This window comes from Amphiura filiformis, chromosome 8 (assembly GCF_039555335.1).
Source record: "Amphiura filiformis chromosome 8, Afil_fr2py, whole genome shotgun sequence".
NCBI classification, from domain to species: domain Eukaryota; kingdom Metazoa; phylum Echinodermata; class Ophiuroidea; order Amphilepidida; family Amphiuridae; genus Amphiura; species Amphiura filiformis.
Genome location: NC_092635.1, coordinates 20,062,653 through 20,079,336, shown reverse-complemented (window position 1 = coordinate 20,079,336; position 16,684 = coordinate 20,062,653). Strand labels below are relative to the sequence as shown.

At 36.5% G+C, this 16,684-nt stretch overlaps 1 protein-coding gene across 1 annotated transcript in view; it reads left to right on the top strand.

Annotated features, from left to right (window-relative positions):
* Positions 1-16,684, top strand: part of LOC140158779 (multiple C2 and transmembrane domain-containing protein 1-like) — a 240,123-nt gene that overhangs the window by 216,124 nt on the left and 7,315 nt on the right. Inside the window, exons 10-18 of the mRNA XM_072181991.1 lie at positions 856-910; positions 1,269-1,307; positions 4,468-4,570; positions 6,008-6,110; positions 7,482-7,583; positions 8,278-8,352; positions 9,247-9,366; positions 10,375-10,500; positions 11,911-11,958. Coding sequence (XP_072038092.1) covers positions 856-910; positions 1,269-1,307; positions 4,468-4,570; positions 6,008-6,110; positions 7,482-7,583; positions 8,278-8,352; positions 9,247-9,366; positions 10,375-10,500; positions 11,911-11,958 — 771 coding nt within the window. The remainder of the gene's footprint in view (positions 1-855; positions 911-1,268; positions 1,308-4,467; positions 4,571-6,007; positions 6,111-7,481; positions 7,584-8,277; positions 8,353-9,246; positions 9,367-10,374; positions 10,501-11,910; positions 11,959-16,684) is intronic.

Below are 16,684 nucleotides of genomic sequence, written 5' to 3'. Positions count from 1 at the left end.
CCTACAGTCAACATTTAGAGCCACATATTTGGAAAGTCATTTGGGGTCATCCGGGGTCACCCAGAGGTCATCTAAGGTCAAATTGATAACAACTCATATGGGCATGAAATTTGGTGGGTACAGTCAACATTCAGAGCCAAATTTTTGGAAGGTCTTTTCTTCAAAATTTTTGAAGGTCATCCAGGGTCACCCAGGAGTCATTGGAAGGTTGTTTTGGGGTCATCCAAGTGTCATCTAAGGTCAAATTCAGCTTTGTATCAACTTGTGAGTGCCACCTCGCTCCCTTTGGTGGAGGCATCTCGGTCGACGCTGTGCGTCGAAAACCGCGACATCCGAGAACCGCGGTCCATCTAGTTCTGTTTGCATTTACCAGTCTTTCAATATTGAAATGACACAGTATGTATGCCCTCGCTTTGCCTGTGTAAAAACAAGGCTCCACCAAATGTCTATGGTTGTGGGTGAATGCGAGTAATAATAAACCCTAATACGTAATTCCACTTCAAAGTTGCTCTTTTAACTGTCTTATAAACCTACATGGTATCTTATTCTTGAATCCACATGATGGACTACCTGTCCTGTCAGGGGCGGATTTAGCCTAGCAAAGGGCGCCGCCCAACTTAACATACAAAAAATGAAAGAAATTTTAAAAAAATGAACAAATTCGGCCATGAGCAGCAAACAATGGGCCAAAACCGTTGAGTTTTCGAGGGGGTAACCCCCTTAACACCATTTTTTCGTCGTTGACCAAAAGGCGCCCCTTCTATCAAAAATTCCTGGATCCGCCCCTGCCTGTTGACCTACAATATTCAAGCTAGACAGTTAGGTTTCATTGTTGCCATTCTATTTCTTTTACAGAATTTAGCCAATTCCTTCAAATATATCAAAGACACAGGATGGTTGCAGATCAAAGGTCAGTATTTGTGATTTTATATAAATGTAACAATACATATAACAAGGCGCAGTGATTTATAGTACATTACGCAAAGGTATAAGCCAACAAACCTCAGCACACTTAACAGGTATTTGCTGACAACTGTGGCCCAAGACACACCATATAACAATTTAGCAACAATCAGGGACTCACAGCTACAATGGGCACAACCTGTACAATCCCCTAAAATTTAATGCCTTACTGATTGACTTAACTTGACTAATAAGAATGGAGTCACCATGAAAGTATTATTGGTACATTTATTATAAATTCTATCTCCTAGTTTACCAATGTTTGAAATAATTTAAATTTGTTTTTGTTCTCATTTCCACCGCAGTTGTCAAAGCTCAGAATTTGGCTTCTGCTGACTTTGGAGGTAAGTCATATGAACTAGAAAAGATCAATAAGTGCCAAAAATCACATCTGTGTTGTAAAACAACACTGTTGGTTTCATACCATATTGCCAACCACATGTAGTGTTGTCCAAATGTCAGATGTGGATCCAGGATTCCAAATGGTACCGTAAATTTTAGCAACAGTCTTAAGAGTCCGGTGCTAGTTGTAAATCAGGCCAGGTTAGAGTCAGCCATCTTGCAGGGGATTTTCCATTTTGACAGATGATAGGCTAAACTATTGAAGATGGAGAACAATGCACTGAATAAAGCAAATCACTTGAGCGGACAAACCATCTCCTTCTCATGATTTTTAAATGTCTCTCAGTTCATCTTTAATCAAGATTTTCACTCTCAGAGTACTTGCAGTCAATCATGCAATACTTTTGCTATTCCATCTTGGAGTATAAATCCTGTGAAGCGTACATTGCACTTTAGAGGTGTTACATTGTGGAACAAGCTTCATCTGCAACAGAAGTTTGCCCACCATGAGTTTATTTCAATTCAAGGCTAATGTCATATCATTGTGAATCAAAATGTACCGTATTAAACATATTTACAACAATAATTGTAATTGTATAATATTATTGTAATTGTATGATGATGTTAAATTTCTTTGTATCGGGGTCACATAGTATATTGTTGCATTCATGCGAGTTGTCATGTCACACAGCTGGTGCTCACATCACAGTACAACATTTAGTAAACATGTTCCACAATTATTAATTACATTTTTGTAACATGTGTCCTTTGAATGCTAGTGTATATTGCAAAGCTTCTTGAGCAGGAACCCAAGAAAAGTGCATTTTTAATTTCTAATGGCAAATTACATAATAAAAATAAGGACAAATCAAATTTGTACTGAAGATGTTACAACTGATGTCATTCATTGCTCTTTGGATCTGTTTTAGGGTGATATTATATACTTGTTGTGTAAAAGTTACCTGTAATACATAAATGCATGGAAATCTCTCCATGTCATTATTTGATATTTGTGTACATCCATATCAAAACGATGCACTTGTCGGCTGCTACATGTGTCTCATTTCACATAATAGCTAGGAATAATATCAGACTCATCTCCGAAGTGGAGATCACTTCAAATCATCCCAAGTCACATGGTTTAGGAATACATTGATCATTCCTTATATAATTTGACTTGAGGATGATTTGAAGTGACCTACACTTGATATGAGTCTGGTCTTTATTCCTAGCTATTTTTTGAAATGAGACACACAAAGACAACTTTGAAACCAATCCAAAATGCAGACTAATCAACCCAGCAAAAACAGAATTAGGAAGAGTGAGTAAACAGATGCTAGACCGGATAAATAATAACATCAGACTAAAATTACACGTGAACCAATACGTCCTCAGTACTAAAATGGTTCGATGGTCTACAAGAGAAACACACCCTCACCTTCCTAATATTTGACATCGTAGACTTTTATCCATCAATATCGGAAGACCTTCTCACCAAATCCTTAAACTGGGCTAAACGATACACTACTATCTCAAACATAGAACAGGAAACGATAATGCATGCTAGAAAGTCCCTCCTCTTCGATAACAAAGGCAATCCATGGGTGAAGAGGGACGCAAACAACGCATTTGATGTCACAATGGGGGGATTTGACGGAGCAGAAGTTTGTGAGCTAGTAGGCCTCTTCATCTTACAAACATTACAAATGAAACTCAATGCAACTAGTATCGGGCTCTACAGGGACGACGGTCTTGCAGTACTAAAAAACCTTTCAGGAAGTCAAGCAGACAGAACAAGAAAACAGCTCATAAAGATCTTCCAATCATTTGGACTAAAGATAACTGTTCAAACCAACATGAAATCAGTCAACTTCCTAGATGTTAACCTTAACCTCGACACCGGTATACATCAAGCCTACAGAAAACCCAACGACCATCCAGTCTACATCAATACCCAATCCAACCATCCACCTCACGTCATCAACCACATCCCTATCGCCATCGGAAAAGAATCTCCACACTTTCGTCCAACCACGACGTCTTCAAGAAAGCCGCCCCACATAATGCACGAAGCTCTGAAATCAAGTGGTCACGCTGAATCCATTCAATACACCACCAAGGAGAATGATACGAGACCATCAGCAAAGAAGAAAAGACCCGCACCAGAAAAGTCACCTGGTTTAACCCTCCGTACAACAAAGCCGTGAAATCAAATGTAGGGAGTACGTTCATCAAGCTTCTGGCCAAGCACTTCCCGCGTGGACACAAACTCAACAAAATATTTAACAGGAACACGGTGAAAATCAGCTACAGTTGTATGAAGAATATGAAATCAATCATCAAATCTCACAACTCACAAATCACCAAAAAAGCCAACCAAGTGCCATCAACAAAAAGTTGCAACTGTAGAGTCAAAGAAACATGTCCCCTCCGTGGAAAGTGCATGACTAGTGCTTTAGTATATAAAGCCAGTGTAACAGCGAATACAGAATCTAAATCTTATATAGGACTTTCAGGCGGAACCTTTAAACAGAGGTTCAACAACCACACCAAATCATTCAAACATGACAAATATGAGAAGGAAACAGAACTCTCAAAATATGTATGGCAACTTAAAAGAAAAGGAAGCAACTACTCTATCTACTGGGAAATCTTGAAAGAATCAAACACACACAGGCGTGACTCAGGACAATGCAACCTATGCATTGAAGAGAAATTAGAAATACTGCGTGCAAAAGGGCCTAACACCCTCAATAATAAAACCGAACTCATCTCAAAATGCCGACACGGTCGGAAACCACCAAGCAGCGCAAAGAAAAAATAAATGCGCACTTCATTACTTGCGTGAAGTTGCTTACGCCTCGTGAGCTGTCATGCTTTTCTAGTGAAGACGCGTGACGCTTTCAACGCTGTGAATTTATTTGTTTTGTTTTGGAGTTACAGTTCAGTGTTCAGCTATTTATCTGATGATCGCCGTTTTAGGCGTGAAACTCCGAGTAATAAATCATGCTGTTATAACATAATTACGTTGTTTTATGTATTTTATTACACGCTCTACTATCTAATAGTATCGAGCACTATCTTCAGCTGTTTTGATTAACTATATATTATATGATGTACACATTTATGTATTTATAGTTATTATTTTTTCATTATTTCCAGGCAAGAGTGATCCATTTTGTGTATTAGAGCTAGTGAATTCCAGATTACAGACCCAGACCATGTATAAAACACTCAATCCTGAATGGGGCAAAGTCTTCACATTGTAAGTATATTACCGACAACCTTTGAGGGGGCACTACAAAGTCCCTTCAAGTTTAAAGGGTGTATGGCCCAGACCCAACTATTATAGACACAAGGTTGAAACATTAAGCATTTTATACATGTTCAAAATATTGTTCTGGTCTCTGGAGCGCTTCAACTCATTCCTGTACTTAAAATGTGGAACCAAATGTGATTTTTTTTAAATAACTCATTTAGGAGGAAACCATATTGTTTATATGGTGGTAACCCTGTTCCTTGGGTCACACATCACTGTTGACAGCCCACCCCTTCCCAAATGGTATAATTTCATCGATAATAAAAATCGTATTATGCCCATTTACAGAATTTATTTTCCCAAGTAAGCCACTAGAGCAATCATTAAAATTGGGTTGACAAATTCTATTCTGTTGTCAAATAATTTAACTTTTTTTATTTCATCTTTTGGGAGTGGGGATGGCCTAATTTCTTTCATTCCATTTCCTCTTCTACTGGAACTTTAATTGAGACATACTTGTGCAAATTTCTGTCTTTCAGAAGGCAAGTGTGTTTCCACATGGTGTGAACAGCAAACAGATATGCAAACAAACATGTAATAGGTACCATATGTCCAATGCAACGGATGATCCAGTACCCATGACCTGCGGCTATGAATGAAATAAAACAATGTGTATTTTACAGAAGTATCTATTGATTCCGTCTAAGATAAAGGAATGCCATAAAACCTGTTTTGAAATTTTCTATATCCCATACAACCTTACACACAGGATGACCCCCTTGCCTAGCTACAAAGGCAAGAATCTTGTTGGGTACCTCATGGATCAGATTGCATGTCCTGTATCATCTCATTTCTGGATTATTATACCTCATTCAAATGCACATTTGCTACTATTTTCTCTCAACTATTCAAATCCAACTAGTGGGATGCCTGCATGCCTTGCACAGGCTCCTTCTCATCATGTTGATAGCATGAATCCCATGGAGATGAATTTTAGTGATAATTCTGTCTTTGTTTGCATATTTATTTGCGACCATGCATCGTGCGCAATCAAATTATGCAGTTGATATCTGTGACCAATTTTGTGGCAAATGAGTGATTAATCCACATAGTTCGAATACACATGATTTTGCTGACACCATCCTCCTCCTCCTCCTCCTCCTCCTCCTCCCCCTTCTCATCATTCACTTTTCAGGATAGTTTTGTAGCAAGAAAGCTGTTTTGTATGATCTTTTCTAAACATTCAACAATTTTGCATTTATTCCCAAAACCCTTACACACAGCACAATCACTAGTACTGTTGCAGATTGCTACAGCAAAGCATGATGAAAGATATAGCCAGAACAACTAGAGATTCTTCCTTTTTTAGTATAGATACATCACACACAAGTTTAGATGGAAATAGTATTTAATGGTTTTATTATATTTGATAATTTATTTCAGCAATATTAAAGACATTCATTCGGTACTAGAAGTGACAGTGTTTGATGAAGATAAACATGGAAGTCCAGAGTTCCTGGGCAAGATTGCTATACCTATACAAAAGGTGAGTCTATAGTAATTGACTTTTTCGGTAAATCCCTTAAGCCCTTACGAGTACACCTGAGAACTCATCATTTTATGTCATGCCGACTTGCAATGCGCAGTAATGATGTTTGATAAATGATGTGCGCATCAGCGCAGATCGGTGTGACGTAAAATGACGAGTTCTCAGGTGTACTCGCAAAGGCTTATGGGATTTACCAAAAAGGTCAATAGATAAAGTAGATTCCAGACTCCCTATACCACCTGTATACTGATGACATTATCCACCAGGAAAAATTTGAGGTATTTGTGTCCTTGTCAAAAGCAGACAGAAACAAGCTAAAACAATTAGAGAATAAACGATAGGAATTTTTATTTTGACTATCCTCTACCGTGTGAAAAACGACAGGCAGGTCCAATATTTTGAGTAGATAAAAAATATTGGACCTGCCTGTTGTCTATCATAGGTAGAGGATAGTCAAAATAAAAATTCCTATCGTTTATTCTCATTCTTAGTCAGTTAAATATTATTTTGATAACTGTAAACTATTTTTTAAAGCAAAAATTAAGTTACTGTCATAAAAAAATCCCCTTTTCTAAAATGAACGAAACTTGTTTACAACTTCACATCTGTTGTTGCATGTACGCTTACTGCTAGCACGTGCGAGTATTTGGCACTTCGTCTACGCATACAACACGATACATATGTGCACCTCTATGAGCGTGTTACGCGTTATCAACACTGATGATGACGTGGGGTCGTCTACAGCCTGATAGACGACACCCAAAATCATGCGATTGTCCAATCAGATTATGTGTCTACTAATAGACCACTCCCACTGACTAAGAATTATGTGTAAAATATAACGTTTAGGCCTAATACACCTTGTGTCACTCCTTTGATGCAATCATTGTGTCGTGCCATTGAAACATTTCATCAGGTTTTCTTTTGACAATTTAGTTAAAGAATGCATTCTAGGTTGAGGACTTTTCTAACACATTTTTGTGAAATACAATCAAACTACATAATTTAGGGTATTTATTTAAATGAAATATAGGTAATTATCATATCTTTTGGCACCCTGAGGAACTTTTGTGGTACTCTAAAAACCATGCAGGACCTGAATTAGTTCTCCAGAGAGTTCATGGATTTTCAGGAATCATTTTGAGAGTTCGTTCTCCTAGGAGGACACTTCAGAACCTGTTTTCTGAGGGTGTAAAGATATGCTATCTTCTGAAGATAGCTGTATGTTGCCATATCTATAAAGCCAATCATGAAATGTGCCAAGTAGTATAATAGAATGTTCAAAGGTTCAAATATGATTCAGTTTTATCAAAAGCATAGCATTAATAAGTCCCAATGTTTGTTACCATGGTAATTTGTTTGTTTTAGATAAAGAATGGTGAGAGAAAGTACTACGCATTGAAAGATAAGAAACTAAGAAGAAGGGCCAAAGGAGCCATCTTATTGGAAATGGAAGTCATCTGGAATAATGTGAGTATTACATGGTAGTGATATTACAGGCGACCTTGTTAAAGGCGGTGGTTCAATTGTAATGCATGATATTTTCTACCTCACATCGAGGCCCATCACCCATTCTTTCTTATTCCAAGTTTTGAGTTTGATTACTCCAGCAGTTTGGATTCTCAAAGCACAAAATTAAAGTGTATTACCATGGTCCATTGAAGATTACATGACCTTCATGGTGTAGTACCCTACTAAAAAGTACAATATTTTCATAACCTCTAAATGAATTCTGGCCTAAATTATGAGAAAAATATGAGCTTTCATCGGATACCAAAATCTTCATTGTTAGTGGGTAAAGTAGCAGGGGATGTGGCTGTCAATCACGTCACCCACCTTTATTTAATAGAGATTATATTGCTCAGATGATTTGAATTGAATATTTTGTGCTTATTTTATTGAACACAATCCATCTTGAATTTTTCTTACCATTATTCTCAGATATGCTGGCATCAGCTTTGAGTAATGCTAGATGATATGTTATAGAAGTAATGTGCAGAATATAACTCCATTTAGTAAGTTGTCAAAACATGTGATATGAATTAATGCTCCTCGCCTCCATTTGTGGACATAGTGCCAGGGTATCCATCTTCTTTCTGAATTATATAGCTATTTTATCTGTGTATCTATTAGTATCTGTTATATTGTATTGTTCTGATTTCAGGTAAGAGCAGCTGTAAGAACATTCAATCCCAGGGAACAGAAGTACATGGACCAAGAACAGAAGTTCAAAATATCAGTAAGTTATAATGTGTTTTATTTGTAATATTTCTGCTCAACTTGTAAATATACAGAAATATTGTTTTGGCTATATCATAAATATTTCCCTCTGATTAATATATCAATGCATTTAAATTTCAATAATGTTAAATTTTAGAAAATTTGATGGCTTAGGTTTTCTTGTCCAAACATGTAAAATTTGGATCACAACAGGTTTGCCATTGGAGATTTTTTTACAATAAGAACTCTTTGTAAGAATACAGAGATTTCTTACAATGATAACTCATGATAATACATGTAAACTTCACTTAGTCTATTGAGGGCAGTCTATCTTACATTTTTCATTTAAAGAATTACGGGCTAAAGGCAACATGAGCTTGACAGTTTGATCCTATTCAATATTATTGTGTTGAAACATTTACTTATTATGAACACACCAAAAATGTAAATAGATTTAGTTGATTATTCAAGTGATTATTCAAGTGTTAGTGGTAAAAAAGCAGCTAGACCTATTATAGATGAGTTGACTTCTGACATCATTACCTGGTAGTGTGCGGTGTGCATCATCACAATTTTCATTATTTTTGCCTGGTAGTATGCACACACATCATATTTTGCTCAGGGCTATTGAACAGTGTAGTGGTTGTATGCAGTTCGCTCAAGTATATCAATATGCCAGTCCCTCACATTTGTTGATAAACAATGAGGTCGACTCATCTATATGTATGTATGCATTTTTGTGAAGAGATAACAAACTTAATTTAATATATTTGGTAACTTTGTACTTCTAGGTATTGTGTTTTCTGTTTTTGTCAGTGCATGATGCGCAGTTCTTAAAAGATTCAGAGGGTGTTGGACACATATAGTACAAGTGCTCCAGTTTTATAATTGTTTTTTCTGTTTTTGTCTGTAGGTACTGCAGTATAATCTTACCCGTGTGACAGGGCTAGTTAGTGCTATGGTAGACACGGGCAAGTTTATTAACAGCTGCTTTCAGTGGGAGAGCAAGTCAAGAAGCCTTATAGCATTCCTAGTAAGTTACCTCAGTGGTTTCTGCATCATACTAATACATATAAGTTGTAACTGATTTTTAAAAATGAAGATTTAAAAAAAAATCAACAAAAATAAATCATAGCTTATTTTTTAATCTTCAAAACTTCCAATATCGAAGAAGTGTTTAAATATATTTTAGATCTATGAGAAATACATTTGTAACAGCAAAATTTGTTTTGACATAAGTTCTGTATATTGTTAGATGTTGACCATCATCAAATCTGTATGCTGCACTCTGGAGAGATACTTTTAGGGATTGTGTTTCTTCCCCATGGCCAATCCACATGGTTCTATTATATGCAATACTGGGCTGCCAAACCATTATATGCAATACTGGGCTGCCAAACCCACTATTTGGTAGTCAAAGTGGGTCACGTTTGAAGATTTTCTACGCGACTTTTGACAATTTCCTGTCCCATAGAAACCAATGGTTAAAAAAAATCTGAAACAACTAAATTCCATCCAGTGTCTGAATGAAATTACCTTTTAAACCCTCTGATGATCCTGATTTGTGTTTTATTTATTTATAAGCCCCTAAAAATGACAGACTAAAGCACTGAGAGCACTAATTAGATCGAATATGGTATTTGTAATGTGAGTAAAGAGTGTAACTGAATAAGTTTGTTATAGTAAGTGTGCCTCATCTCAAGTTGTGAGTAGATTTGAATCAGTGCATTTACATGTTGCGTGGCCAGTGTATGGACAAATCGCCCTCTATGCATGTGTATTATGCTCTGCAGGATTAGGTTAGCACACAATTTGAATCTGCCAGTGCGAAATCCAATATGGCGTTACTCTCAACTTGAGATGAGATAGACGATATGAATCGGAAACCAAGACAATAAGCAATATTTCAATTTTTCAAAGCTATGACAGAATAATGTATTTAAAAATAAATGCTTAAAACCTTAGACATTTAAGGTGAGGTTTATCATGCCTACATGTAATTTACCCAATGTGCTACCTCGATCTCCTATTACATTTACAGGCCTACTTGCTAATCGTGTGGAATTTTGAGTTGTATATGGTGCCCATCGCAATCTTACTGATATTCCTCTGGAAGTATGTGGAGGTCTGCATCACAGAGAAATTCAGGAAACCAGTAGAAGAAGATGTAAGTTGTATTTAGCATTAAGGGTACACATGGATTACCCTTAAACGTTGTGTACTACACAACGTTTTGTTGGTCGAAGCAGCCAAAAAAGTGAAAGTTCATTCTACAAATCATATACTTTGAAAACTTGCCTGATTTATTGTTGTTAATGAGTTATGTACGTTTTACAAAAGAGTTGTTGTTTCAGCCCTCTTACAACATACTGTATTGTTTGTAATAAACGCCCCGGGGGCGTTGCATTTTTCCAAAAGGGGGGCGTTTATTGGAAGTGAATTGTCAGTGAAAAAGCTTTAAAATTGTGTTCAATTTCCCGATGGTGCTCCTATTAAAAGGAGGGATTTACACTATACATGATGGCGGCGCCCACGGAAAATGATATTCTGTAAGTGCATGGAATTAGTGAAATTCTACCATAATTAGGCAATGAAATGGATGGGAGTTGAGTCATAATAGGTTTTGTCCATTCAATTTAGCGATCGTGACTGACATGACTGATGCAAGTTTTAAGCTTACCTACACGATATGTCATGGAAATGTTCGCATTTTTGTCAATTTTTCACAGAAACATTGGAGGGGGGCGTTTATTAGAGGGGGAGCGTTTATTACAAACAATACGGTAACTCAAGAACCACAGGACCTACAAAAGTATATGTGATATTTGAATTCTTCTACATGCTCCCTAGTATGAAATGATCAATGCAATTTTTGCCAAAGCTCACTACCATTCACAAGATGCTGTGAACTACCAAATCGCAACAGTTTTAAATAGTTGCTAACCTTAATTTAAAGGATATAAAAGACCTAAACAAGACATGCTTTGGTGATAGAATTGGAAAGGAACTTGTTTGTGTGACCAACTGTAAAATAGAGAAACTATGCAAGGGTAACTATATACAAAGGATACAAAAAAATCATCAAAATGAAGACATGATTTGATGACAGAACTGAAAAGGAATTTGTCAGTGTGACCTGCCTGTATCTGGGGTATCTGTGTACTTGTACTGCATATGTGTGGATTTAAATAATTCTAATAAAACTTTGTTCAAATTTCCATATTACCCATGAAACTATTAAAATCTCTTCAAATCTGACCCATGTAAGCATTCATCTCCCCAACGCAACTTTGGCAATAATTCTGGTATACTCTGCGCACAAGTATAACCCAATACCTAATCCTAATCCTAACCCTAACTCTAAACCTAACTCTAACCCCAATCCTAACCCTAACTCTCACCCTAAAAAATAGGGTGCGCAGCGTAAACCAGAATTGTATTGAAAACACAGGGTGCGCATGGTTAACCAGAATTGTACCCAACTTTGCAATGCAGAACTTCAGATGTCATTTGGTTTCATCACTAAATAAGATCTTGACCTAACCATCTTGTTTTTGTTTTGTAACTATGGTAACAGGATTATGTTGAAAGTGAAGATGAAGATGATGACAAAGACGAAGAAAAGGTAGGCCTAATAATTGAGTAACAAAATTGATTTTGTTTGTTTTCAATGTAAGTTATTGTAACCCTTGATAATGTATCACAGATGTTCAAATGTAAGTTTAATATTACATGTCTTGTTGTGTCGGTAGGGTGTGTTAATTGAATAGAGACAGAGAAGATATGTATGAGCATGACTAAAGGCAGCTCATATTTGGCATTGACCCCTGCTTATTTTCTTACACAGAATAAATCACATGTACCTAAACCAGCCAATAGGCATATGATGTTAAATTAATTCTGACGATGCCTTAATTAAGTTGATTTTGATATGTATGTGCCAAAACCTATTAATATAATATTAATGTGAGTGATAATATGTTATTTGACACCACTCTTATTATTTAGTTCTTGTTTTCTTCCCAATGTTACAATTAGAATATTCTTATATTATATTAACTTATATTCGTCTTTGGAAATCAAGCTTACAAGTTACAAGACTTTTTAAATTGACATTTTTCATGTAACAAAAGCAGTTGCTCTGTTAAAGCATTGGCTGTATGTTGGGGTGCATTTGCTTTCACCTACAAACATGGACTTTGAGTCCACACGTATCTAGTGAAAAACCACACACTGCGAAATGTGGACAACTATGGTCGTAAGACAGCGGCCGAGGGTGCTATACAGCATAACTTTGAATCTGGGGTAGGGTTCTCTATCGTAGGTGTAATACCAGGTCCACGGTTAGCGTTGGATCACTGAAGTCCATGTTTGGATTATGATATATCTGTGTGTGTGGGTCAACGGTTCACTGTTAACAATCACACACACAATACAGGTCCATGATTGTTGGTGATGTAGGGGTGTGTGGGGGTGCATGAATTGAATTGTCTGTAAGTTATGTGTTTTTATGTGTATGTGTGTACCCCTGAATACTAGAATTTTGTCATTTTGACATAGTCAATGTAGTTAGTGACAATTTTCCTGCATTTATTTCTCATGCAGAAAAAGAAAGAGGTATGTATGGTATATGCTGACTTAAAACCACATAAGGGGTTGACCTCTGACCTTGCACCTTCTTAATTATAGGGGTGTGTCTTGTATGTCTAATGACATCTAATGTAAATATTCAAATTACTTGTTTCTTTGGTTTCATTTTATGATTTACTTTTGATATTTGTGGTCTGGTATAACACCTCTTATTAGCTTGATCTAAATAGTAATAAGGTTTCTTAATAAAAATGTTTGACTGTTTTCAGTGGGATATAATTAAATACCAATGACACACACATCAAAAGATGCAAGTTTTGGTAATGGGTTGCTCTTTTATGCACTAATAGTATCTTCATACAAAAAGTGATAACAGAAACATTCTCTCATACAATATTAATATTCTATTTTTTTTCCTTGCATAAAAATACAACTCATTTGTTCAGACCGTAAAAATAGACCCTGTCCTGCCGTCCAAGGCAGGTAATTTTTTAGTTGAACAGGTAGCTTTCCAGAAGTCTGGCAAGGGCAAAGCAAAAATTGTAGCCTTTGTAAGTTTAGGAATGAATTTCAGAAATCTATTATTTAACACCATAAATTGTTTTTATGATAGCACTTGAATGTTTTAAAATAAAAGTGCAAGGTTTCATGGATATTTTTTCAAAAAGCACATTCTCCAGAATCAAGCACATTTATTCATGTTTTTAAATTTCCTCAAATTAGTAAATTAAGTAAATTTTGTTTATGAATCAACTTTAAAGCACAGTTTTGAGAAAGGCTTTTTAGAATCGAGCACAATTTGACCTGGCACAGGATTTAAGTTTAGCATGATTTTATTCAAGTTATATTTTACATTGTGGACATAGCACCAAATTGCATGGAATCTTAAGAAAACAATCAGACATCTAACATCAGTGGCGGATCCAGGAATTTTGAAAAGGGGGGGCACAAACTTAGAACCATCGGCGCTGAAGCTTATTTAACGTCAGCGCTTGCGTGACGCGGGGGTGTCTGAGGGGATGTGCCCCCTGAGAAATGAGAAACTTTTGCAAAATGAAGATCTAATTGAAGCTATTTGGTGGGCCATTTTGGCACTATTATTGTGTAAAATTTTAATTTGAAAAAGCCGAAAATTTTGAAATGACGGTCCAATTGAAGTCATTTGTCGACAAGCTTTCTCTATTATTGTGTAAATTATTGTTTTAAACATAAAGGGTCAGGTGTCCAAAACAGAAGCTTAAATGTTAACTTCTTTATGCATACAGAGGGTGCCTGAGGGGGTGTGCCCCCTCATAAGTGAGAGACTTTTACAAAATGAAGACATAATTGAAGCCATTTGGTGGACCATTTTGGCACTATTATTGCCTAAAATTTTAATTTGAAAAAGCCGAAAATTTGCGAAATGACTTTCCAATTGAAGTGATTAGTCCACAAGTTATTGCATTAAACATAAAGGGTCGGGTGTCCAAAACAGAAGCGATAAAGGTTAATAACTTCTTTATGCATACGCAGGGGTATACCTGAGGGGGATGTGCCCCCTCATAAGTGAGAGACTTTTACAAAATGAAGACATAATTGAAGCCATTTGGTGGACCATTTTGGCACTATTATTGCCTAAAATTTTAATTTGAAAAAGCCGAAAATTTGCAAAATGACGGTCCAATTAAAGTCATTTGTCCACAAGTTTTAAATTATTGCATTAAACATAAAGGGTCGGGAACGGGTGTCCAAAACAGAAGCGAAAAAGGTTAATAACTTATTTATGCATACACAGGGGGTGTCTGAGGGGATGTGCCCACCTCAAAAGTGAGAAACGTTTGCAAAATGAAGACCTAATTGAAGCCATTTGGCATGTTTGGTGGACCATTTTGGCACTATTATTGTGTAAAGTTTTAATTTGAAAAAGCCGAAAATTTGTGAAATGACGGCCCAATTGAAGTCATTCGTCGACAATTTTCCACTATTAATGTGTAAATTATTGCTTTAAACATAAAGGGTCTGGTGTCCAAAGCAGAAGTGAAAATGACAACTTCATTATGCATACGTAGAGCGGCTCCTGAGAAGTCGGAAAATTTTGCTAAATGAAGGCCCAGTTGAAACCATTTGATGGAAAATTTTAAGTCATTCGTCAACAAATTTACACTATCGTGTCAATTATTGCTAAAGTGAACTTCAACTTCTTTATGCACACGCGGGGGGGGGTCTGAGGAGGGATTCTCCCCCCCCCCCCCCGAGAAGTTAGAAAATATGTGAAAATGAAGGCACAATTGAAGCCACTCGTAGATTACTGTAGGCCTAATGATATTGCTTAAACAACATGTTTAAGTTTAAAACATAAAGTGTACGGATGTTCAAAACAGAAGTGAAAACAGTCACCTGTTTATCTCTCCTCAGACCTCATAAGTTGGAAAATTTTGCAAAATGAAGGTCCCATTTAAGTCATTTGGTGCATCATTTTTTCCCTTCTTCTCACCTGGTCTTCTCCATTTACTCCTCTTTTCTTTCTCTCATTTTCGAGCTTTCTCTTCTCTCATTTTTTAGCCGTCCAAAAAAGAAGCCTGGTCCAAAAAAGAAGCCTATATATTGACCTCTTTATCCATACGCGGAGGGAGAGTGTCTGAGGGAGGATGCTCCCCCTTAGTATTTGGAAAAAATTAAAAATAAAGGCCAAATTGAAGCCAATTCATGGACCATGAAAGGGGGTACGGTCCGGGTGTGCCCCTGCGTGGATCCGCCACTGGCATGGGAGGCCGCTGATGTAAAAATGAAAAGTAAAAGTGAGGGGTTTTATTTGTGTGTTTTTTTCCAACAAAATTGTAAAAAAAAAATTTAAAAAAATTAGGACCCTCGAAAAGGGGGGGCACGGGCCCGGTGTGCCCATGCCTGGATCCGCGCCTGTCTAACATTATGAAAAATATCACATCAAAAGTATGCTAAAAGATCCACAATACAACACATTTTAATTTGAAAGAAACCTTTAAAAGGCTCAAACAGCATAATAAATTTGATGTAAAATTCATTCTGAGAAAGTAGCATGTGTCATAAGTCACATCTTGTCCTCACCACTACCTAATAATACTCCTTGTACACACAATTTCACCAGTTAACAACGGATGTTTTAGTAGATTGCCCAACTTAAATTTGAAAGCCCTTCATTGTAATTTTATGGTATTGTATTTATTTTATCTCAGAAAAAAGAAATGTCAACATACCAGAAAGAGCACATTATTGAGAGAAGTTAAGGGGGTACTACACCCCTGCCCAATTTTGTGCCTATTTTTGAATTTTTCTCAAAAATTATAGTGCATTAGTGACAAGTAAGATATGTATATTATAGGGCAAGGACTACAACTACTGCACTGGAAATTTTATTTCAGCACAGACAACAGTTGTGGAGTTACAGTCAAAAATGAGGAAAACCAATATTTGATCAATAAATCAATAACTACTTGCTTTGAGTTGCTGAATTTTCAGTGCAGTAGTTGTAGTCCTTGCTCCTATAATATACATATCTTACTTGTCACCAATGCGCTATAATTTTTGAGAAAAAAATGCAAAAATAGGCACAAAATTGGCCAGTGTAGTGCCCCTTAACCAAAAAGTACAGAAAATATAAACTTGGCCCACAGATATTGCTGATGATTCTAACCTTGATAACATGTGTTTTATTTGTGATTGAACAACTGCAAATTGAGGGATTTAACAGGTTCAGTGTTAGACTTGCATGAGCTAAAGCTTTGGTTAAGATTAGCTATGACTTG